General features: G+C 38.4%; 1 protein-coding gene across 1 annotated transcript in view; it reads right to left on the bottom strand.

Moving 5' to 3' along the window:
* The window catches only part of ANKFN1 (ankyrin repeat and fibronectin type III domain containing 1), a 202220-nt gene that overhangs the window by 78163 nt on the left and 97575 nt on the right, over nucleotides 1–26482 (bottom strand). The window contains exon 7 of the mRNA XM_072403319.1: nucleotides 23458–23565. Within this exon, the coding sequence (XP_072259420.1) occupies nucleotides 23458–23565 (108 nt within the window). The remainder of the gene's footprint in view (nucleotides 1–23457; nucleotides 23566–26482) is intronic.

The following is a 26482-nucleotide window of genomic DNA, read 5'->3' as shown; positions in this document are numbered from 1 at the left end:
GCCAGTATTATGCCATCACACTTACGGCGAATGGTCCTCACGCCAATATGATGCCATCACAACACGCCAACAATTATATGGTTTTAATCCAACAGCCAATGTCATGACTTCATTCTTGGAAGGCAAAGGCCAACACAATGACATGATTCACACTCCCCCGTAAGCCAATACAGTGATATCATATGCATTCACTTCTGGGCCAGCTCGCTCAATGCTGTACTCTGATATGTTAGGAAATGTAGATTCCGATACATCCCGGAGTCCCCATATAGCATAGGAAGTTGGTGGATGATTCTGGCTCCAAGTAACTGTCCACAAGTGAAAGCTCAACCCCATCCCAAACTTTGCTTTGGTCCCGGTTTTTATTTTATGCCTGGGACAATGTTCAGGTAATTTTGGTAACAGGATGGAGAGAGGACACAGTTCTGGTGCAAATTCTCTCATTATAGAGAAAGACCTCAAAATGCAATGAAACCCGGGATCGAACCAGGCAAATTATGAGGTTTTGTGTATATTATTATCATAAAAATCTTTAAAAAAATATTTTTTTCTTAGCGTCTTAAAATAAGGCAAATTTAATCTTGGATAACAACACCACATGACATATTACACTATTACACAGTCATTATTTATATAACAAAGACTAAGTGAAAATGCAGAAGCAGTGTGTGAAAAATTAGGTACACTCTTACAAGTTTAATTAATTAAAAGGATAATTAACAGTCAGGTGCTGCTAATCAAACTTGAATCATTTGTCCTTGGCAAGTGTGACCACCTCTATAGGGGCTGATGCTCATTGATCAATCATTTTACAGAAAGAGAATTCACAAATGGAAAACATTTAGGACAGTTGACAATCTCCCCAGTAGTGGATGTTCCAGCAAATTCAATCCCAGGTCAGGATTGCAAAAACCCAAGAGCTACATCTCAGGCTCCAAAGGCCACAGTTAGCATGTGGAATGTTAAAGTTCATAACAGTACAAATAGGCTGCCTAAAAGAGAGTACAAAAATGTACAGCGCTGCGTAATATGTTGGCACTATATAAATCCTGTTTATTAACAATAATAATAATATTAAAAAGACTAAACAAGTATAGTTTGTTTGATAGGGATGCCAGGAGAAAGCCTCTTCTCTCAAAAAAACATGGAAGCATGGTTTAGGTTTGCAAAGTTTATGATGAACAAGCCTCGAGACTTCTCAAAGACAGACAAGAGCAAAGTGAAGATGTATTCCTCTACAAACAAGTGAAAGACTGATAAAGCCATACAGAGAATAATTACTTCAAGTTATTGCTATTATAGGTGGCTCTGCATGCTAGTCATCACAGGTTGTACTCGGCTAATCTGTTTTGGCTTTGTTTTTGGTAAATAATGACACAGTGGAATGTTGTGTGTTATTTTATCCATGATGTTAAATTAAAATGATTTTTGAACCTTCTAAGAACCAGATCATTTTTTAATGAGCCAATATGTAACATTTTAGAATTGAGGGTGTTCTTTTTATTTAAGACTGTAGGTGTACAATTGTTAGAAGGGAACTAAACGGCATAAAAGGTTTTGGTTGTGTGGATAGGTGTGAGGATACAGCCAAGCACAGCTCTACAGTGGGTTGTTCAGTTCTAATTTACATTATTCAACATGATTGTTTTATGAAATTTGATTTGTTCAATTTTGTGTTTAGATGGGCTTAAAAGCCATTTCGAAGTCTTTACCTACCGTACTGTGTGTTTCTTATTGCCCTTTAAAATCTTCCCATGTCTGCCCCCTTGACTAATCTAAAGGAGCTTGGCTGGATTGGGTGACAATGCTGATATCTTTGAGTATTTTATTTCATATGTAAATGGCCAACGTGGTCAGAGAACCAGCAATCATATATTTTGGGTCATTTTGGTCAATGGCGATTGCTTGCTCCAAGACTGAGCCAATATTATGTCTTTCTTCTTTTTCGCTTTCTCCTCATTTAGCATACATTTTATGATCTGAAGATTCAAGTTTGTTTATCTACTTGGAGAGCTAAATGTCACCTTTACCTCTGACTGCCACCTATTATTTATATATATATAATATATATATATATTATATATATATTTCCCAATAATTGGAATTCTCTTGTGCCCTCTAAAAGGTCTATGGCCATTATTCTCACCCCAGCAGGAAACTAAGCTGGCTATGCGGGTTAATCTAGTTCAGAGCCACTGATTATGTTTAAAAGTATTCCCATTGATAATTACATTCCTTGAAAATTATTTGCTCAATTACAACAGAATGCAAGATGATTTCCTCATGTCTCGGTGAATCATCAACAGACGAAATTCTATTGTATTTGTGAAACGTGAAACATGAAAAGATAGCGCTTTGTTTAAAATGTCAAAGTGGTGCTTTGTTAATCCTACAAGTGTTAGGAGGAGAGAGATCCATCCATATAGAATCCACAACTACAGGACGTAGACAGGCATCAGTCTGATATATTTTATTGCTTGGGTTAGAACTCTGGGCAAACAGCGAAGTACACAACTCAAATATTGAAATATGTGAACTTTAGCTTATGTCAAAAATTTCTACATCTGATTCATACATAGGGCTATATAGGGATACCTCTGCTCCTTGTTGTATCACCTCTCTCTGCCTTCCAGTCTGCTTATTCATAGTCCAACGAGCAGGCCAAGCCAGGAACAGGACAAAATAAACTGCAAATTAACCTGAAATAGTAGTGCCACCCTCCTGGCTATCCTTGTAAATCACTGGACTGAATGATTTCACAAATTTTATCTAATTACATTTTTTGTAGTTTTTAACAGAATAGTAAAAATCCATGCAAGGCATTTTTTTCTGTCTATTGGTTACCTTTCTATTCACTTCCTGATCCAGGGATATAACAGAAGGCTAGGGGAAATCCTCCTCATCGGCTGGGTGCACATTTATGTGGCTGATGTACATATTGCTGTACACTGCCGTGCGGTGTATTGGCAGGTGACTCCAATCAGGTGACTGGCAGGTGAATGTATTGGGCTGTCTACCACATGGCAGTGCACAAAAAGTAATGCTTGCATTGTAATGCACAGTACAAACCCGCAAGGTGATTTGGGGTGCCGTTTACAACGCTTGTTACGTGCATCACTGTGCAATACTACGTGACGTATCACACTGATACAAATCCGATTCTCTCCGGAAAAGTTGTTCCTATTAGAATATTTCCCATTGCCTCTTGTCCTGGGGGTAAATGTTGGATTTTTCTCAAGTAAAAATAAAAGACTAAATTTACCTAATAGGGACACAGACTATCTATAAAAAAATTTTGCTCCAGTTATGTATTCATTTCCAAAAAGAGTTCAGGAAAACCTGGATTACAACCACGGTCAATAAGTCCTAAAGATGAAGATCTGCCATACGAAGACGATACAGGAGACGCTTGGAAAGCTTGTGGAATGCAGCAAGTTGATTTTTAAAGTAACCAGTGTTAGGAAATGCTCATCTGTCTGGCGACTCCATGCTGTGCACCATCGTGGTAATAAACACTGTCTGTTCTGTCCAGCAATGTCAACTGCGGCAGCCAGGAGAACTGGGATACCAGCAGCCCCTGCTTCCCTTTAGTCGTGCAGCCTGATGGCATTATGGCATCCCCGGCATCCATTGTTGGGCTGTGAGGGGATTCTAGAGGCTGATCAGCTCCTGGTTCAGTCCTGCGCTGCTATTGGCTGCTGGAACTTTATAGCCTCTTTGCTCCCAGTCATCAGTGCCTGTTGTAGCTGGGCTAATCTGTGCTGGAGATTTATCATCTTTATTGTTGCTAACCTTGCTTGTTTCAGACATTGCCCATTTATGCTGCCTGGACCGACCTTTGCCTGTGACCCCGACTCTGCTTATGTTGTGTCCTTGTGTACTCTGTTTGGTGGACGGATATTCTGTGTATGACCTCAGCTCTGTATTCTGGACTTGGCTCTGTTGGAATCTTGGTATTGCTATCATTGGGCTCCTGGCTTGCTGCCGGTCCTTCCCCAGTCACCATCTCTTGTGCAGTAAGTCCTGGGGGCAACCCAATGCTGGGAGACGCAACCAGTCTCCGGAGGCTGAGCGGGGGCTTGCTTTAGGTGAAGGGTGCGGTGTTAGATTGGGGGACTGGTGTCTGGTGAGTACTGGTGCTGACCAGGGCCTTACAACCAGTGACATTTCTGGAGTTTTCCCTGGAAGCACTGGTACCATGGTTGCATGTAAGCAAAATTTTAACTCCCCTTGTGACAATAAAAAAATGACAATCGAAGAGTCGCCCAAAATTCCCATTTTTGTTACAGGAAGTGAATAACATCAGTTATTTTTTTAAAAGTCTGGGCTACCGAATATTGGTTACCAAGCTTCAGGGTGCCAAAAATTTTGTTCAGGCCATTTTTGACGTTTTGTGTTGAAGGTCTCAGATCTTTTTTGTGTTCTTTCAGTGCCAACCAAACAAAAAAACTTGACAATGTCTTAGCATTTGTAATTGCAACAATGTCTGGGAGAAGTTGTTTCTTTTTTATATAAATGCAAAGGTGCCAATATAAAAGAAATATAAAACTCCGAAGTGTACAAATTCCTAATGGTACACATATATCATTTCTTGGTTACATGCAATAGGACAGAGGGCTTGGATCCAGATGCAATACCTCCATAAGATCTAGTATTCTGCTATTCCTAGCTTTACAGCTCCTTTTATTTGACAGTAAAGTGACATTACATTTACTGTTAGAAATAGTGTTTGTCTTTCAGGGCATAAACTCCATGCATGTATACTTAGTATATGAACACACATAAATCTTTTTTACATTTTTGTGTCGCCCCAGAGGTTTGCAACATTTATTATCTATGCAGACGTAAATTACAAACCATCAACAATCAATTAAAAACAAATCTGTAGCACAGGAAACAGATAAACCAAATGTATTTAATGATGATTGGTGACCATAAAAAAGGAAAGTTGTTAATAATTGTATTTCTCTTCTTTCTGAAGTAATAAAGAATATATTTATGAGTGATAAGTGTGACTTTAGGCAATGACTACAATCTGTCACTGAGCTGCTTTTATTGTCCAGGAAACATTGCAGCTGTGCCAAGCTCAAAAAGTCCAAGCAAATCTGAAATTCATATCAAAATCTACAGATTCAGCAGCCTTTTCTCTGTGTGTTGGTTCTTTTCATGTGATTCTACCATGTGTAACTTCTCATAATCAGAGCTGTGGCAGAATGTTTAATCCTTAAAAATATTCTGTACCACATTGATAGAATCGGGATATTGGCAACCATAAGAACCTAAACAGCAAGGATAGCAAAATATAGATTCTGAAAATCTCTGCGAGACTGCAGACATGGTACAGGAGACGGTCAGAGACTGCAGACATAGTACGGGAGACGGTCAGAGACTGCAGACATAGTACAGACTGCAGACATTGTACAGGAGATGGTCAGAGACTGCAGACATTGTACAGGAGACGGTCAGAGACTGCAGACATTGTACAGGAGAGGGTCAGAGACTGCAGACATAGTACAGGAGACGGTCAGAGACTGCAGACATTGTACAGGAGAGGGTCAGAGACTGCAGACATGGTACAGGAGACGGTCAGAGACTGACAACATTTTTATTAGATATTGGACTACATGAGATAGAGACTTTAGACATACTGTATGAGTTGTTGGAGACTGGGGGAATACTTCAGGAAACAGACACAGACTGGAGACATGTTACACGAGACTGCTAGAGATCATTACGAAATTGTCATCATTTCCAAATGTGCTTTAAAGGCACCCTCTCACTTAATCACATCTCTCATAGTTTCCATAAAATTATAATTTATTCAAACTTTTTTAAAAATATAAAATTGGATGTGGCACCAATGTTCAGACAGCTGTCCCAGACAGAAAAATAAAGCCTGCTAGAGATCATTGCTATTACAATCTCTTTACCAACACATTTTTCCATATATGTGCTCCCTGCTGCCCCCTTAAAAATACTTGTGCCAAATTGGACATTTTGCATAGCAAGACCCATGATAAAATATCAAAAGGGAAAAAAAAACATAGGGCCTGATTTATTAAAGCTCTCCAAGGCTGGAGAGGATACACTTTCATCAGTGAAGCTGGGTGATCCAGCAAACCTGTAATGGATCTGGTCCACGATTCAAAACAAATAACAAATTACTAGCTAGCAAATAACAAATTACTTTGAAGAAATCCACTCCAGGTTTGCTGGACTGATAAAAGTGTATTCTTTCCAAATTTTAGATCCAAATCAGGATCTAGAATAAGAAACAAGATAAACAGCATAGAAAAACTAGATGCTAGTCTAAAGAATATCTTCCTTCATTAATTTGCTTTTCACAAAAAATATACTTCAGTCTGCAAGGTTTGACAGAATGGTGCTAGACCCTCTCTGGCTTAACTTTGGACCTCCAAAGGAAAGCACAACCCCCATCCTTTATTCCTGAATAATAAAATGTCTTGCGGTTATGAATTGTAAAAGGGAGATCCATAAATTTGTAGCAAAGTCCTTGAATCATTTTTTTCTCATCTTGGAGACGGCACTTTGGTGATATACAGACCAGAATTCCCATTTACAGTACCAGTGGACATTGATGTAAGTTTCCCACTGCACATCAATCCAAAGTATTTAAGGTACCATAATACGCAATATGCAGCAAACACGGGAACTCACAATATCAAAGTCTACAAGAAACTTTTAGTGCAGAAACTCTGTAACAGTTTTTAGCTTCAGTTTTTATTCTACTTTATATATTTATCAGGGGTTTAAAATGTCTTTTTTTGTAAATGTCAAATGTGAAATTCTGGAGGGCATCACACGCAGAAACAGAAAGAAAAGAAAAAAGAAGACTTTAAGGAATTATTGGGATAATCCCAGGACATCTAGGTCACTCTGTAACGTGCAAAGCCTTTGACAACAGGACTGTTTTAGCAATGTATGAAAGGAGCTGTCAATGGCCTGTTAATACATTCATTCTAATAAACCACAGAGAATGGAGAGGGATTGCCGGGAGAGGACAGAGGTCAGCCGACTACAAGTATTTGTTTGGGGAGATTCTATGAAAGGTGAAGCCACAGGGCAGTTCGTGTGGCACAGGAATGAGCCTGTTGAAATCAGATGCCAAATACACGAAGGCTAAAAACATACCAGTAACTGGATCCAGAATTAGCAGATTAAAAGGAGCCTATTGTATACTGCAGAGGAATGCAACGCGATTAGAAAATAAAGAGAACAAAGTTTTGTGAAGTGTCTCTCCTATATCTCCATGCACAGCTTATCCGGTATTGTGAACAACCATATAGTCACATATGAAGGTTGTATTTAAACATCTAGACTGAGTTACCAACAAGTACTTTCCAGGGACACCTTGCTGCCCCACAAATCAACTTCTCTTTACTCTGGGCCCTGATGGGTTGTGTCTGAGACAATTTACCAATTTCCTTTTTACTAATACATAAAATCTTTTCTACCTTTGGGAAAGGACATAAAGCAAACCTACTAATAAAACTCACAAATGATCCCTACACGATTCAACATGGCACACCCAAGCACTGACAACGTAATTAAAATGTATTAAGCTCTCCAATACTGAAGAAGGTAGACTATCATGGGAGAACCTGGGTGATCCAGCAAATCTAAATTGTGTTTTTAGTTATTAGCAAATATTTTCAATCATGGAGCCGATCCCATTCAAGGTTTGATGCATAACTTAGGTTCTCCCATGATCTATCTTTTCCAGTCTTGAGCTTTAATAAAACAGGTGCAAAGTATTCATTCTGTGCAAATCTCTTGTAATATCCTTTAACTTTGTAGTATTGTATGTTTGTGATTGCATAAAAGGACAAAGACCCTGATTTAATATAGCGCTCCAAGGCTGGAGAGGATACATTTTATTCAGTGAAGCTGGGTGATCCAACAAACCTGGTCCACGGTTCAAAACATTTGCATAACAAACATAGCAAATGACTTTGAAGAAATCCATTCCAGGTTTGCTGGATCACCCAGCTTCACTGAAGAAAGTGTATCCTCTCCAGCCTTGGAGAACTTTATTAAATCAGACCCAAAGCCACAAGTGAAGCAAATATTTTATTTTTATAAGGGCAGAAAGAAGTAAGTATTATAATTGTTAACCACTGTGCACACCAGCTGGATACTAAGGCTTCCATTGGCTGGTGGCTGGAAAAAATAAACACTTTAATATATCCCAGCAAGCCTGTCAACATAGAAGTATACATAAATGTTAGCAAAAAAAAGTTTTCGGCCCTGAACATTTGAACATCTCTGGCTACAAAGTTATTTCATCCAAAAACACAACGCCCCCCAGAATCAGTAACTGGAAAGTTATTACAATCTCTGCAACTCCCATTCAATGCCAATACAGAAGACAAAAAACGTTATGTCTATAAAAAGAAATAAAGGTACTGGTGCTTGACAAATTCCTAAATGTAACTAAATTTGTTTTTTATTTTTTGTTCACATAGGTACGCTTAGTTTTTTATATATTTGTCCATTACAGAGATGCTTACCTTCTCCATTTGTCTTAGGTGCAATTATAAAGATGGAAATGCAAAATTTGAGTTTTCACTGGAACAGAAAAGGGAAATTATCATTTAAATAGAGATATTTGGTAATAATGACAACTTTTCAAGAGGGGAATTCTTTAAAGTTATTTATTCTCACTTCCTGTTGTTTCTATAGGACAGAAATTAAAGACAAATGTCCCCTTTGGGCATGTACACCGGTTTACCCATTCAATATTGTATTTATACTTTTCCTTAAGGCTTTAAATTTACTTTAATCAATAATATAGCAAACGTTTACTTTCTTTTGTGATTGGTTCATTTGCCCACCTGTATTTAAAGACTCCTATGTTACACAAATCAACCATAACTATCTCCTTCATGCAAGTTTGTATATTACAATATTATTTCTATTATTATTATTATTATTATTAATAATAATAATAATAATAATAAAAAAGAGGATTTATATAGGGGCAACATATTGTGCAGTGCTGTAGGGGTTGCAAATGACAGACGAATACAGACAGTGACACAGGAGGAGAGGACCCTGCCCCGAAGAGCTTACAATCTAGAATACAACATCACGCACACAAAAATATTATGGATAGATTTTCTTAAAAAAAAAACAAAAAAAAACTACTTGAAATTATGAATTTTTTGGCTCCTTTGTGACTCGAGAAAACCTCATACTACATAAAAAGGAAAAATTGGAAATTCCCTTTAACAAAATAAAACATTATGCTTTTCAGAGTGCTGTCAAAAATGACTATAATGTTCCTTTAATCACGTTATGATTCTCTGGTATTAAAAAGATAGAAAAAAACAACAACCTTGTTTCCATAGGCATTTACATTTTTCCAGAAGATTAAACATATGAAAACAAGAATGTCCCAGGATGATTTAGTCATAAAATGCTACATCCAAGAAGCCATGGTGGATCCAGCCTGTACAGACACGGGATGGTTTCAATTATTTTCATTCCCAACTATTTTATAAAAGTCTATTTTCTTTCTTCAAATATTGTGCATTTACTTTGTTCCCCAGTTCAAATATCCCAGATTTGGTATTAAGTAATGTTTCATATTTTCTTTAGAACTATCATTTCTGTCTTAATAATAGCAGACCTGGTTGTGTCTGACAGCACAATTCATCAGACCATTTATATTAATGTTTATGTTCATCCATCTTCTCATATGCAGTTCTTAAGAATAATTATAGTTATTTTGCTACATGAAAGAACTTCGGAAACAACGCTGACTTATCGGCACATGACCTTAGTAGACGGTGTCAAAACCGCACATTACCATGGAAAAAAGAAATGTGACTTTTTTTTGGATTTACCATAAAATCTTTTTCTCTGTATCCATTGGTGCACACTGTTTTGATTATGGACTACAGACTACTGGGTATGTCCCCAGCCGGAGTAGGATGCTAAGGACAACTAAAAAGTGAAAGGCAGGCTAGGAGTTGGTCCCTGATGGTGGTGGAAGGCACAAGACTACTGAAAAATTTGTGTTAGGTAACATAGCAGCGTGCAATTATATACATATATATCGTAGATGCAACATCCTCCAATGAGAGAGAATGATTTACCAGCAACCTGTTTTTGTTCAATGAAATACAAAGCTCTGCTATAACCAACAGCAACTGTGGCAACCACTAATGATACACTGACCTTGTGACTGTAATAGGTGATGACCAAATAGTCACCTTACAAACCTGGTCTGGAAGGGAGGAAAGGCTTTATTAGACATTTACTTTTAGCACTTTTAGAGAGTGTGCTGTGCCCAGAAATGATGGATGATAGCAACAGCCTGTGCTGATGATGAAATCTGCCCCTCATTTGTTTAAGCTGGGACCACCCCGTCCTCTGTCCAGAATTCCGCTCAGTGCAGATTCACACTTTGAAGATGGCTGCTGCACCTTGAGCTATGGAATTTAAGTTTTCACCTGAGGAAAAACCTGCCAGTTTCTGCTCTACTGAGGAAATTGCCTACTCTGCTCTGCCATGCCATGGCTACTTCCAATTGGGAAGTCGGATGCTTTAAATGCACATCACAAATCTTGAAGGGCTAACACTAATGCTAAGCCTAATCACCTCCCCAGCTCCAGAGTCACCCTCCTTGCGCAGAAACCTGGAGACTTCCAACATACTATACATAACCCTACATAAAAGGAATGAGAAGGAAAGGAGTAGCAGAAGACCACCAGCCAAAGTGATGGCTGCCCTTAGAAAAAAAAATGGTCTGCCTATAAAAAAAAAAACTGGGCTATGGCAGCTGAACCTTCAAGCAGCAAAGAACTGCAAACATTTGATGGCTGCAACTCTGGAGAAACTATCAAGATCTTACCTTTCAAGTACAATAAATTAAATTCAATCTTCTCAAGCTATCTCATCCCACTGTGGTGGTATCTAGATTTCAGCCTGGTGTAAGGTAAGTATATTTCCACATTTTTTTAAACTCATGTTTCGAAAGTCACCTTTAACAAGACTATAATAATATCCCTTCTCAGTGTTCTCCCCGGCCCCTTTTAGCCGGGGGCACCACCCCACACTTTTCAGTAACCATCCGGCTATTTTTGGATGATTACTGAAGAGTTGGGTGACAATACAGGGGCTGCCACCTGCCTACAATTTATTTCCATGCAGCTTAAAGAATTTCTGGGTTCAACACTGCGGTTTGTTAGAAGAAATGTTACCGTACATTTTTAGGTACATCAATTCTAGTCTTTCTCAATTGTGAGTCCACGCGGGCACTAACAATTTGGCTAAATGTCTAATTGTGCCCTGTTAAGATAAAAGCGATACACATGCATGCTAGTGAAAGAGATCAGGACAGGACATACAAAACTACATAAAGTGTACCAATCCACGGCTAATTCAGGAAATGAAAGAAAAGCGCCTGTGCCCATATAATAAACTGTGCGCATATAATAACGTTGTAAGGTTAAGTGTCATGCATAGATCATTCACTTAGGCTAGGTACACACGTGCAATTGTTCTCATCCGATAATCAGCTCAGGGCCAATATCGTACGAGAATCTGGCGTGTGTAAAGTGCTCGTCGTCCATTGTCCAATCGACTGTCCTGGCAAATCCACGAACAATGGACGATGAACGATTGTAACGAAAAGGGGAGAGAGCACAGCAGGGTGCCGCACCGTCATTCTCCTCCTCCCCTCCCCATAGAGCAAAACGGCGCTGTATGTACAGCACTCATTCATGCATCGTGCAGTCGTTAGTCGTTGGAAATGATCGCAATAACAACGATAATTATTGCACGTGTGAACATAGTGCTGGCACAGAAACACTGATTACTCAATAATTTGTTTATTTTATACGACAATGGACAAACAAGTAGATTCCTCTTTAAAAAAAAAATTAGGCCAAAATAACAATTTTTTGAGGTTCCACAGAAAAAAAAACTTCAAAATTCCCTAAGAATGTTTTCCTTGCCAAGTCAGTTTATCCTTGCTCCTTTTCCTCCTCGGAAACATTTAATAAGATGCAGCAACTTACTTTAATAATAACTCTTACACATGCACTTTTATATAATTGCTTCATAATTAAATAAAAGCATATTATTGTGTTAAGAATTGCCTCAGCATTGAAGCTTTTAAGAGCTGCATACTTAACAGGAATTGACAATAACAATGTGGTTTATACTAAATTCAATAAATTCAATTAAAATGCCTGTAATTCACACAGTTTGACTCTGTTTCTAGTTTACCATTTATTCAGATGCTGATATGATCGGTATTTCTACCCCTTAGCCATGCCCCCCCCCAAAAAAAATAAAGAAAAGTTCAGTTACTGGTTCTCCTCTGTATGCTATCATGTTGTTACTGGTATTGAGCTTCATCGCTGATTTAGGAGAAGCTCTCCTGGTTTGCGTGAACCCAGATTGGTTGGCCAAGTAGCACCCTTGGTTGAACAAAGTTCACCCCTCCTGATCTTGGACAACCAACATCTGCAGTGTCACGTCGATTTAATGAGGCATCTGTGCTATGTGGATATCAATGCTGGGGGATTTTAATACATCTGGTAAAACAGCCTGGAAAGCCGTGAAAAGTCCTTAACATTGCAAGAATAAGTCCAGGTATGTGTGACTAACTACTACAAGATATACAATGACCCAGATAAATGAGAACTTTCACAAATAAATAAGGTAATCTATGTCAAGATTACATAGTATAGCATCAAAGCTGTGCATAATGTCAATGGTAGAAGATGAGCTTGCCTACTGAACATGTTTCCCAAGACCTGTGTTCATTGAAACCACACTTAGGAGGACAGACCAAACTCCAATACAGAAAGCAGATATCCCTGGTAGCAGTGGTGAAGTGTTGTTCCTAGGAAAATAAATGACGAGTTTGTGTCATATGGGAGTCTGTCCTGCTACCTTGCTCTTCTGCTCCCACAGTCTCTGCTGGCATCACACCAAACTTTGAGGCAGATTAAAGGTTGACAATTGAAAATCCGGCCCCTTCAGTTTTCTGGCATGAATTTCGGATCGCATTTTCAATACGGGACTGCAGTACACTGTTTGGCCACTGATGTTTTATGGCGCTATGCAGCTGTTAGGTCTTGCTTGGTAAACTAAATACATGTTGGAACGTCCCTGCTAGTGTTGCTGTTCGAATTCTGATTGTCTTTATATTCGACCCGAATATAGCTGTTTGAATTCAGATAGACCCAACCCGAAAGACACGGGATTCGACTTTGCAAATTTGTGTGTAAAAAATGTGTAAAAAAAGGGCTTTAATGTTAAAGTAATTTATTGATGGTGTGTGATTTGTGTAACTTTTATTTTTTACAGGTTATCCCACAATGACAGGAAGATTCCCACGGCTGCACAGCCATGGGAATCATCCTGTCAGTGTGGGTTTCCCGGGCACTAGAGGGTAAATAGGGACAAGTCTGCCTATTCATCACCTCGATTTTTCCTTTCCCCAGCCAATCACAGAGCACTAGAGGTGAATGAATGATTAGACTTGTCCCCATTTAGCCTCTAGTGCCCGGGGATCCCTTGGGACTCCTGTGTTCTTGGATAAAGAATTTCTATCCAAGAACACATACTATAGTTACCCTACGGCTGCAAGAGGGATCGGGGGAGCGGAGCTGTCACCTGATTGGTCTTGATGTTCTACACAGCCCCGAAAAATAACCCTAATTCTCCCTCTATTGACTTTAATGGTGTTCGAATTCGACGTTCAATCACCCGAACAATATTGCCCTATTTGATAGAATAGCTGTCGAATTCAAGAGTGAGATATTCGACCAACACTAGTACCTGCCGCCTTCTCCCTGGAACTGTGCCAGATGTCCGCGGTGCTGCAAGAGGAAGGCTGGCCTGTGTGTGGAGGGAATTTTCGGAAATCTGGCACTCCTTAGGTCCAGAGGTTTTTGATTGCTAAATCCTGTAATCACCTTTCTCCAGAAGCTGTGCAGCAAAGCAAAGTATGAAGCCAATGACAGCCTGATATTTTGGGCATGATGGGAGCAGCAGATGGTAGGATCAGACACCTAATATTCGGACTGGCCACAGCACCACTACATCCACCCTTTATTTTACAATGGACCTGTAAAGACACAGGCAGGAAGGCAACACCACCACTAGCCTCCTGTGCCTGCCACCAGCCACCAGCAGAATTATTGTCCTCAGTTGTAGCCTGATTAGCACAGGTTCCAGGCACCTCCATATTTTAGAACGATTGCTAGTCACAGATGTGGCCTCAATGTCTTGAATGACAGCATCTGAACCAATGTTTGTCACAAGCCCCAGCATCTGTCCCCTGTTACCCCGGAATCTGCTGAGTTTCTGCTGGTAGATACACACGTGAGGAACATACTACTCCATATGCTACTCCTGCTGAAACATGTAGAAGCTCTGTACCATAACGCTGCCTCCACGCTACCAGTGGGACTTCCTGATTTCACAACTTCTAAATTGGCACCTTAGTCATCCTGCCAAAACTTTTATCCTATTCAGCCCTGCCCCTTTTTTTGTCATCCTCCCCAAACCTGCTAGCTCCCTCAGTTACGTAAGCAACACTTAGGCCCTACTTAGTAGCTCATTCCAGTCAATTCAACCTGAAATACTGGGAATGGAGTGTTCACTAAATGTGCAATCTCTCTTGGCTGGAATTCAGGAATAAAATAGGAGCATGGAATAAGAATACCAAGGATGTCTTCTTCCCTATAATACAAAAAAAATGTTGATCTCATAACCTCGACTTTTCCTTACATTTGCATGCGATTCATAAAAAATGTGATTAACGAGCTGTTGTTACGGGTCAATCAGGATCCGAAAAAAGTTTCTATGACTTTAGGTCACTAGGAACTTCTTCAGGCAGAACTATTGATATATATTATAATATATGGCCATACATGTTCTTTATTGCAGATGGGACAGGTAATGTTTCTTATGCAATAAAATAAACTTACCTGCCAGACTGCAATTTTCATTGTGCTGCCATCATTTCCTATTCTGGCTTTTCTGGATCTTTGTCCATCTCAATTGGCCGGTTGGGGATGGCGTAACTGAGTATGTGTGCAGTAGTTTATTAGGTGGTGGCGGCCCCGTGGGATGGAAGGTTACCTGGCATATTGCGGTCTCATGCGCTGAGCCGTGATAGCGGACATGCAGGTATGTTTTTTTGCAGAAGGGACAACACCTGTCACTTTCTGCAATAAAGAGCTCTATGCTCACAAACATTCAAAATTGAACTAAAATTCTACCAACAAACAACTAAACAAACATCAAGCTCATGTGGAATCAATGTGAATATGTTACAGCATGAATTTTTTTTTAATTGAATAACTTTACACACATACCTAAATGGCAGAGCTAAATTCTCTTTTAATTCTCCTTTTCTGTTGGACGTCTGTTCATGATAACGCTGGCTCCAAAGAGCTTTAACAGTCAAACTTTATTCTTTCCCCATCAAAGTATCAGCTGAAAGTTGAAGAATGTCTTTCAGCCGCCTGAAAACTAATATGGAGCATTTAGGATAAGACACAGTTTATCCAAGAATTATGTCTCAACTAATTCTCTCCCACAGCCATAATTTGGTCGGAAATACAAATAAACCACATTCCGTTTCAAAGAACATTTTTTTCTGTATGTTTAATTATTTTTCCCACCTCGTCCAGTCCAAGATTCATCTTAATTAACTTCAAATGTGATTTATAAACAACTGGTTGAAAAAAAATATGCAATATTTGAAATTCTTTGAACTTATAGCAAATTATTTCTCCTAACCACAAAATAAAACCATTTCCCTTTTTCTGTCTTGAAGCACGACTTTTTAAATGCAGCCGTTCCCTTAATGACATGTTTAACTAGCGCTACTTAAAGCAGGCCCTCCCTAGATAACAAATTTGGAAATAATTTAAAAGGTGGTCAGACCACAATTACACATAAGCAAATAGGCTTTAAATTGCTAAACAAACACAACATCCAGAGGTTTACAGCAAAATGGAATTTTATGATACTGATAAAATAGAAATTATAAAAGTTTCTTTTCTTATACTGCGAGCAATGATAATCCTTAAAAGCATTTTTAAAACACTTCTGTACTAAAAAGTACAGAAAAAAATTCCATTAGGCACTTTTTGGTTGGTACATTTATTTTAGTTTTAATAAAATAGTATAAAATTATTTGTGACATCTGAAAAACTAACTTATTGCAGCCAAAAATCTTAGTAACTTGATGGACATTTCTTTCTTCTTCTTAACACGGTTCACAGAATAAAGCTAAAGCAAGGCTAACAGTGTTACAACCTGTTACTAGTATTATACATTATTTTATTATACTATTACAAGAAATGTATTGGATTTCTGATAGAATCACTTTTTTTAACTTCCAAAAAGTTAAAAAAGTTCAAAAGGTATAACAAAACTCTTTCTAAGGTGTAGAACAAGAGACTTTGCTGCGAGAATTCAGATACATATTAATTCTATTTCCTTTTTTAAATCTTCATAGCATAGAAAAAGCTAAACAAATATAAAGGAAATGCAAATATGTGAACTGTTTAATTAGCAAATTGTATTTGTGTTTAGCCAGTTGTGTGATCCAGAACACTATATGAAAAATTCTGCACAAACAATAAATGAAACGGTTTATGGATTTCTGTTAAAAACTGAAGTTTCAGCTCACCAAGGCCAATCCGTGAAGTGTGGTCCCTAACTCTATAGGAGCTCCTAGCTTGGGACATATAAAGCAATTAATAAATTGCTGCCGCTGGTATGCCATAAGGCCGCCATCATGTTATCTAAATGTTCCTGCCAGACAGCCAGATCGGTGACCTCACTATTCTGTAATTAAATTACATATTACAACTTAGTCCCAATCTCCACCAATCTGTGACTGGACAAAGAAGGAGAAGCAGCTCTTTCATGAGTGCTATCCTTCTCATTTCTCTCTCTTCAACAGACACCACACAATACAAACAAGAAACAATTATTATAATTACATAGTATTTATATAGCACCATCATATTACGCAGCGCTGTACAAAGTCGATAGTCAGGTCACTAACTATCCCTCAAAGGAGCTCACAATCTAATGTCCCTACCATAATCATATGTCATTAATGTAGTCTAAGGTAAATTTTGAGGGGAAGCCAATTAACCTAACTGCATAATTTTGGGAAGTGAGAGGAAACAGGAGTACCCAGAGGAAACCCACGCAGACACGGGAAGAACCAGCAAACTCCATGCCGTCCTGGCCTAGGTTTGAACCTGGGACCTAGTGCTGCAAAGGCCAGAGTGCTGCTCGATACAATAAAAGAGACTCTCCTTTTTTTAAGTCTTTCTTACTTTTTTATTCTACCTCAACCCTCACTATTGCACCCCCACCTCTCCCTGCTTCATCTGCCCCCTTCTTTACCAGCAAAACAACTTGAGATAGTGGTGTGTGGTGGATAAGTACTTTTGTCCTTGAGGATAGGTATGCAATACTCTAAATTTAACAGTAATAGAATATAAAGAAAGAAAGTAGAGGGTTTTCGGCAATTAATAGTGTTGTATTGAGTGATAATTCTCTCACATATCAATACAATAAGTCATCCAATATGCTATAATAAATAGCTTGTGGTTTATACAAGGTACAAATGACATTTAGGCCCTAGGCTATATAAATCCTGTTTAATAATAATAATAATAATAATAGGGGGCCACTATACATAGGTCAACTATCTTTCTGTGCACATATATCACTATATACATGATTTTGTAAATATATGCCCCTTCCTATAAACCGTGGTACCTGACGCGTTTCGCCCTTTTAGGCTTCCTCAGGGGTAGCGGTGAATCTACGAGGGTTTACACGCAAGTAGTGCTAGTAATCTAAGTTTATAAACCTAAACATATATACAAGTATTAGAAATGATATAATGTATCATCATATTAATATAACAAATAAACCAGTTTTGGTTACTTGACATGTCATACTTTTACAGTATTGTACTGGTTCAAGTGGTTATAAATTATATAAATTATATAATATCATATATTATGTCTTAGATTAGTTAAAACAACTTAACTCATGGGGCCACTTTCCTAAGACTTGCATGCGCAGTGACATATCCTAACATGGATCTATCTATCTGGCCACCTTAAAAAATCACAGATTGACCTCTCAAGCCCCTCTCTGACAAAAATATTTCTTCTATTTTGTCCCCTATTTTTCTGTTTTGGTAACAATGATCACAGCCAGGAGGCGAATGTTCCCAATGGGTAAAGAATTAAAACATGACATGTGACAATAATAAAACAGTTTTTCCTGCAGATGTACTGATCACACGTTCTGATCCTCTTTAGGAAGATTTTATTTCAAATTCTGCTTTCTCATCCCAAAGGGAAGATAAACAACAATAAATCCCCAACAATCCTACAAAAGTGTTTTATAGAGGCGTATTACTTCCACTCTTTTCTAGACTTGGTGATCCCTATTATAGTAAAAGTAGCGGAGACACCAGAAAGGACAAACAAAGCAGTAAAAACTCGACTCTTCCCGGCTTTATAAAAAAATTGCCCATACTGCTAAATAAAGCAAGATGGTTACGTTGTGTAAAGAAATACACACAAAGCACAAACATACAAACTTCATACAAACATTGCTCTGTGCTGCCTTTTCTCATTGGACATCTCCCCATCAATTATATTTTTTTTCTTTTATTTAATACATAGGAATTACTATATAAAAGAAACTTATGTTGGCCATGCATCAAGCTCTGTATTAGGAGAGGGTCAGACAAAAAACAGGAGCACACGTATTCTCCCAGTACAGGTGTTTTTATTTTCCTTTTAACAAGGAACGCTATTAAAGTGCGCAGAATACTTCAACATAACACGACAAGACTAAAATCAGTCTTCTCCTGAAAATAAAGGTAATTTTCTTTATTGCTTTGACATGAACAGTGAATTTTTTATTTTCAGCATTTGCAAGCAATTTATCTTGAGAAGTGCTTTACAGAAATGCTTTGAATTTCCATTTTACTCTTAGCTAAATCTATAAAAAAGAAAGGCTTTCAATACATTTTGGCTAAATGTCACAGATTGTTACAATTGTTGTATGAATTGAATCTTTCCTTTAGCATTCCTCACTACAAAAGGTGAGAAGTGTAAAATGTCTAGAAAGTGGACAATTAGTAATGTTTAACCCGTTTTACTGTTCACAAATCTGCAGTTTCCTCTATAAAATAACTTTCAGCTTCCTGTGCATTCAGTTCATATAGCTTAAATGTCTATTTAACAGTATCATTTTATTAATTACCAACCGCAGGCACAGTCCAAACAGTTGGAAGTCGTTAAAGAGTTTGTCATTCTCAACATTAGTAGAATAAATGTAAGTATATATAATATATAACATAGTTCTCTTAAGATGATTAATTACTATCATTTTCATCAGGTCTATGAGCAGCCAGGTCTATGAGTACCCATGAGCAGATCTGCTGCTATATATGTGTATACTAAACCATTTAAAATTATTTTCTGATCAGTATTTACTTTGGCACAAGCACCATGACACACACATATGCAATATTCTGCCATCCGCTGTCTCCGCCCATGAGGAACATTTCTCCACACTTTCTGCCCATGTAACCAGTGTCAGGACAAGAAGGAAAGGGAAATCATTTTCTAGAAGAAAACTAAAAATAAATACTTGGCTGCATTTAGGTTTTAAAATAAAACTTTGGCTTAAGTACAGAGTCTTTATACTTGTCAGCACATTACTATCCAGGTTGGGTGATGAACCATGCAGTATCTGTAGGCGTTTTTTGCACTAGGAAAAACTAGCAAACCTTAGTCAATCCCTCCTACACCTAATTTCATTTTATACACACAATTTGACCTAAATGACTTAATCCCCTAAACTATAATAATAAACCTAACATGTAACACTGACACCTAATACTAATCATACCCTCACTTAGACTCAAACTTACTTCCTAAAATCAGCTAAATTCATTTTACACACATTTTGACTTTGACCTTAGTCCCCTAAACTATCATCTAATACAAATACTAATAATACCCTCGCTTGGGCTCAAACCTAATTCCATAAATCAGCTAAATTCCTACCGCTCTCTACTCACCCAATCTTTTCCTGGACTGTCAGCATCCAAGTTTCATTTCATGAATAAAAACTGCATTAACCTGTTGTTCAAAATTCACTGATCACAGTTTTGGGTCTAACTTCCCAATTACTGCTTTCTGAAATAAAGTGAGTCCCATAAACAGAACACTGACAACATGTCCGCTGTGTTAAACAGAATAGAAATAAAAATCATCCACCACGGTTTAACGCGGTCTCGTAGAATCCTGGCTACCATTACATCACAGTTCAGTTTCAGGTGGGATAGAAGAACTCCACTTTTAGGTGTTGCTTTTATTCCAGCTAGAATTTTAAAATAATATTTACAAGTTTATACAGTAAGAGACAAATGACTTTGAAGGAAAGTTAATACTTCTATGAAAACAAACCACATTTTCCTGTTGCGTTTCAGGCTCCCTGGCTACATCTGGGTACTGTCCAAAGCTTGCACTTTCATCTAGCATTTTAGACAAGACTTTTCATTCCTGATCCTTCAAGTTTTCCAGTGCAAAATCAATGCGTTAAGAACAGAAATAGAAACATGGAGAGAATTTTAAAGGTACACTTTTAGAAAAATAAAATTACAACATTACAAAGTAAATGTAAACTTGTCAAAAAAATATGGGCAAACCAAACTGAGCATTTAAAGAAAATACAACGGAAAACAACCTCTTGTGAAAATGTGATGTAAAAATGTTAAATGAATACAGACGTATAAGTTTTCTCCAGTACAAAAGACATGTGTAGTCCTATTTCTACCTCCCAAGCCAGCCGATTTAAGAAAGAGACATTGCTCCTCCATCTAGTGCTGAATAAATCTCCTCTTTCTTACCCCTTACACCAAGCCCAGGTTCACCGATCCACAAATCCCCTTCTTCAATGCTGCCATCCTCCAGTCCTACCGTGCTGATATAAAGATGTAACCCCCTTTTCTGACCATCGTTACAGGCTATGATTTTCCCGCGTCTTACCCCGTCATTTAGTGCTGGGGTCCCTTGCCTGTTACCCCACCATTCAACACTGTTGTCCCCATTCCTCACCCATCTAACTTCTTCCATTTTCCCTTCTTTCACACTTCAATCCAACTAACACAACTACCAACCCCGCAGCCTGCAGACATCCATTCCCTGGCCTTTTCATGCAAACGCGCCTCTCCACCCTACTGTGATTCACCTTATCCCACAAAGATTTTAATGCAGGACTTCTGCAAATATCTGCAAACAATTTACAACAGATACCAAGAATCGAATGGGAACTTTTTTACATTTTGAATGGAGAATGGAAAGGTCTTTGTCTGGACGGACAAATTGAGCTAAAATCACTTTAGAATCTACAACTGGACTCGTACGTCAGTGTCAAGTATTAGTACAGCAAAGCCTAATAAATGCATCATGGTAAAGTAACTGAAATCCCCCTTTATGGGACTATAATATAAAAAGTATACTAACACTTTGGTGTTTCAGCTACATTTATATTTATATTAATACAATTATATGTTCATAAAACAATGTGAATGAAGGGTTATTTTACTTGCAGTGATCATTTATTGACATGTTGTAGATACTGGAGGAATGGTCTGAGGAAATACCAGAATCAAAATGCCAATAGCCCACCAAATTTTACAGCAATTAACTATGGTTACATTCAGTATACAGCAGAACCTCGGTTATCTGGCACCCACGGGAAATGGCCGATTCCACATAACTGTAGTTTCCGGTTAACTGAGGTTTCCTTTTCTCAGCCATTTCGCACTAGACTTCAATAGGGAGACTTGCCCCCATTCACCTCTAGTGCTAAATGGCTTAGAAAAGGGAAATCCTGATGATGGTGCAAGCATCATCAGGGTTTCCCTTTCCTCAACCAATCACGGAGCGGAGCAATGAGCAGGGATCTACTTTCCTATTTGCTCCTGCAGCCCTAGCGGCCCTGTGGTATGTGTTCTTGGATGCAGAATACATGCCACAGCTCCACTAGGGCTGCAGGAGCAATCAAGTAAGCGAAGCTGTTGGGTCCCGGTTATCTGAATATTCCGGTTATCTGAGTTCCGGATAACCGGGGTTTTACTATAGTTAAATCTCTTCAACCGAGTTTTTATTATGTTTAAATTAATTATATTGTTATGTAAATTATTTGGCAAGCTAATGATCTGCATTTTTAGTCCCTGTTTAAGAAATAAGTCCAAATCTAGACAATTACCAAACTAATGACCCATAAGGTCACGATCAACCAACTTAAATAAATCAGAGCACTGACTGGTCAATTCATTACGTTACAGGAGGTCAAGCAGCTGAAGCTCCCCTACAAAAGGCTGCTAGTATTTTATTTAACTAATAAAAGGTTCAAAGGAACCTTTTTTATTATTAAGTTGAACTGTATAAGGCCCAAAAAGGAAGTCCCAAAAGATTACAGCAGGGGTGTCAAACTGTGGGCCACCCGTGGGCCAAATCTGGCCCTCAAGGCCCTTTTTTTGCCCCCCCAAAGAATTCCTAAACTTGACTACATCTGGCCCGCCCGTCCATATTAACACCTCACATCATCATTTTCAGTACATGCAATACATAGACATTATTCCTGTACACCCATCATGTGACACAAAGCCTAGGCAATGATCACATGGTGCCTGACTACCAGGGGCATTGTGTTTGTTTCAATCCATTAGAGACTGCATAGTGTAATATTTAGTGTCAGACAAACTTGTGATGTGAGAGAATGAACAACACACAGCCTGCATAGATAGACAGAAATTGGTCTTTTCAACCCTAATGTGTGTGTAGAGGGGTTTGTTTTTTTTAGTTATGGATGATGTAGTAAACTTCCTCAATTTTTTCAATACATTTCAAGTTTGGCCCCTAACTTGGTCTAAGTTTTTAATATCGGCCCTCTGTGTATGTGAGCCTGGCACCCCTGGATTACAGCTTTCATAATTTTGTTAGCCCTTATAAAAAATGATTTAATCTTTTGAAGGAATACATAAGAGAAGTAAAGGATTTACGTGAATTTGTTCACATCAGGAAACAAAAAAGAAGTTGGCTGCTTTGAGAAGGAAGAATGTACAATTTAGTAAGACATGCTGAATCGCCTAATTCTATTATCTGACCCTACCAGAGACCTCATCTGCATTTTCCTTACTTGTATTGCCGCAGTATTACGATGCTATGCGGGTGACTGCAGACTAATTTGAAAGATTTGCTTGGCTGCCACCCTGCTGTGAGCTGACACATGGGACTCTGATTTTTTGATGAAAGATATTGCCCCGACTCTTTGCAGACAGGTAATTCAGACTCTTCAGTTGCCAAGTCTGGCAAGGTTTCATTCTCTTACTGTTACCTCGACAGCTGTAATGTTGATGAACAGTTCGGACCTGCTGCAGGAGACGCTCCAGCGCTTCATTCTGTCCCTTGTGCCTGAACTCTCGTCCGTCGTAGTCTTTCCAGTCTGTTAAGCAAACACAGACAAAGTTGGTTACTGAGTCAACCTGGCATTACTGGCAAGAAGATGCAGAAGGAATAAATATAAGGGTGCTGGCGCACAAACTGTTTTTTAACAAGAGATTTTATGATGGGAATAAACTGTCAAGCTCATTATCTACAATAATGAACCTAAAAGGGAACTAAAGGGAAAATGCAAGAATTCAAATAAACTCCAAAGGAAAACCTAATTCTAAAAGTTGAGTGACAAATTACAGTTATACCCAACTGTAAAATAATGGTGTGCCATCAATAAGCCAGAAAATTTGTAACCAAAGATTTGTGAGGCCTTTACCAGCTTCAACTCATATAATTGTTTATAATATTCATGGCTTGATTTTGGCAGATCAGCAGATAGACACGAGAGATATCCAGAGAATTTGTTGGGTTCAAAATTCATAGGCCGTTTGGTACACCAATAGTCACAATATTGTCACGTAGAACACATCTCTAATTCCTTGTACTGATTAAAGGAGGAGCTGAAAGAAAACGGATGGGATGGGATGTCTCGAAAAGATGTTCTTATTCTGCAGGACAATGAATGTTCTGAATACGTTGGGTTTAGGTTCATAGACCATCCAACCTATTCACCAGATTCTGCTCTAATAAAATATTATCTAACCTTTCTAAAGAATGTGAAAGAAAGACATCAGAATTTTTACGTGTAGTAAATTTGAGACTCCATGTGCCAAGTGTGTTCAATTTAGAAATGTAAAATAATAAAAAAAAGTAATTCTCTCCTTAGTCAGACCTAGAACTTTACTCTTTAGAATCTAATCATCAGAGGGTGCTAACCAGGGGTGTAGTGGGGCGAGCACAGTGGGAACGCCCTGCCCTCACTTTCTCGGGAATGGGCGTACCCACTCTTAGTTTGCAAAGTATTTTTTGGTGGTCCGCGGCCCTGGCCAGTCCACCCCCCACTGGCCAGAGCCGCGGAATTGCAGGCTCAGGGGGCGGGTTCTGGTAACATAACATCACTCTGGGGGAAGTTTCTTCCCCTTCTGAGTGACACATAGGCAGTGGCATAGTGGGGCCGGCACGTACTGTGCCTTCTTTTCTTTTTAAGACTACACCCCTGGTGCTAACCTATTGTTCAGCTATATCTCTGGTTCTGCAAGGGTGATCCGATGTTTTAAGTCTACTAAGGGAACTAGTCACAAACAGCAAAATGCAAGAATTCAAGTATCTGTATTATTGTATCTGTCTCTTTATATTGTATCAGGGGTCAGATTTCATCTGAAGTCCAACAGTAGCTGCTCCACCAACTGCCTAACCTATAGGGGTCATAGTCACTGCTATAGACCATATGGCAGTGACTATGACCCCGACTCTCCAGGTGTAACAAGCAAGAAAAGCAAGCTAGAGGGGCAAATATAGTTCATTGGTATTCCTGCACAGTCTTAATAATCAAAACCTTATTATTCCTGTATAAACCCAATTCTTTTCTGCATGTTCTGGTTACTATCTTTTTCATTCTAGTTTTACTGTTCAGTTAGTCTCCAAGCTAAAAAAAAAATATGCAAGCTGGGATCAAGAACTTCACCGGCTGCATTTTTATTTCAGGTCAGTGATTCACTAGATGAGGATGAAGATCGCTATTTCTGAAAACAAGTCAGCAATGACAAATCCTTTCCATACAGCTTATCTTAGAAATGGTTTTTAGAAAACAATTAAAGTTCTTTTATTTGCTTGTGAAAATACTTGCTTATTAATTTCCAGGTCTTAAAAGTAAACCTTTTCTGAGAACAATATGTTAGGATTCATTTGTGATGAAATGCCAGTTACCTGGCCCTCACGCTGAACACATCAATATGTTCCAAATCTATGGCCTGGAATGTGAATAGAACTCATGCGGTCTGAATTTGTTGCCATAAAATTGCTCTACACTTATTAATTTATATATTGCAGTCAGACAGTCATCATTTTCAAAGTAAAGACAGAAAGGCAGAGCTTTTTCTGGTAATTACTGAAATTCACATCAGTAGAACCTCACAGGACACTTAAATCCTCATAATTTTCACAGTTTTAGTTTCATAAATTGATTCTGTAAGAATATTTTTCATGGAGCTTATAAAACGTATATTAGTGATCTTTTACTTTTAAACAAGATGAATTATTTGTCTGCAGCCAATAGTATACTTGAGTGGTCTTGATAATGCTGCAATTTCAGATAAGGACTTAAACTTTCCACTGTCCTCGGTGTTAAATAATAAGTGGAGGACTGTAAAACTTTGAACAGCCTCTTTCAAGAATACCTATAAAAAGTTTTCTTTGGCTTCAAGAGCGTTTTAAATCTGCAATTGATTTTTTAAATTTTAATTAGTTTTATTCTTTTATATTATTCTCATGTATCCATGTTGTGCCAAGTAGTTCCCAATACACTCTGGCCCTGCTGCTTATTTTTATCATTACCAAAAAAAGTTATTACCTATCTGCATCTTTTTCAAAGGTGTGGGGGAAATGAATATCCCTGGAGAAAACCCAAGCAAACACGCATAGAACATGCAATAATATTCTTGTTGGGATTCAAGCTTAGGGATCAGTGCAGCACAGGTGAGGAACCATCCATGCCACCTTGCAATTGATTTGTTTAATGTTCACTTTCTCAGGTCTGCCTGGTGGGGGTGGTGGATGAATGTATTATAGAGAAAGAATTACAAAATTTTATTTACTAGCAATTTTGCCCACAAACATGGGTTCCCTGCAATGGGAACACATGGAAATAAATGTTTTTCTAACCAATTGAACCTTCACTTTAAATTAACTGTATACATTGCAGGTGCATCAAAACAAAGAGGTGCACAAAGACCGGCTGTTCATTTTGTTTGGATAGCAGTCACAGCCCAAGTACAAAAGTGGGTCTCCATCCAGCATGCTGCAGAGAA

Source organism: Pyxicephalus adspersus, chromosome 3 (genome assembly GCF_032062135.1).
Source record: "Pyxicephalus adspersus chromosome 3, UCB_Pads_2.0, whole genome shotgun sequence".
Taxonomy (NCBI): domain Eukaryota; kingdom Metazoa; phylum Chordata; class Amphibia; order Anura; family Pyxicephalidae; genus Pyxicephalus; species Pyxicephalus adspersus.
Note: the sequence above shows the minus strand (reverse complement) of the source record. Positions and strands in the feature narration are given on the sequence as shown.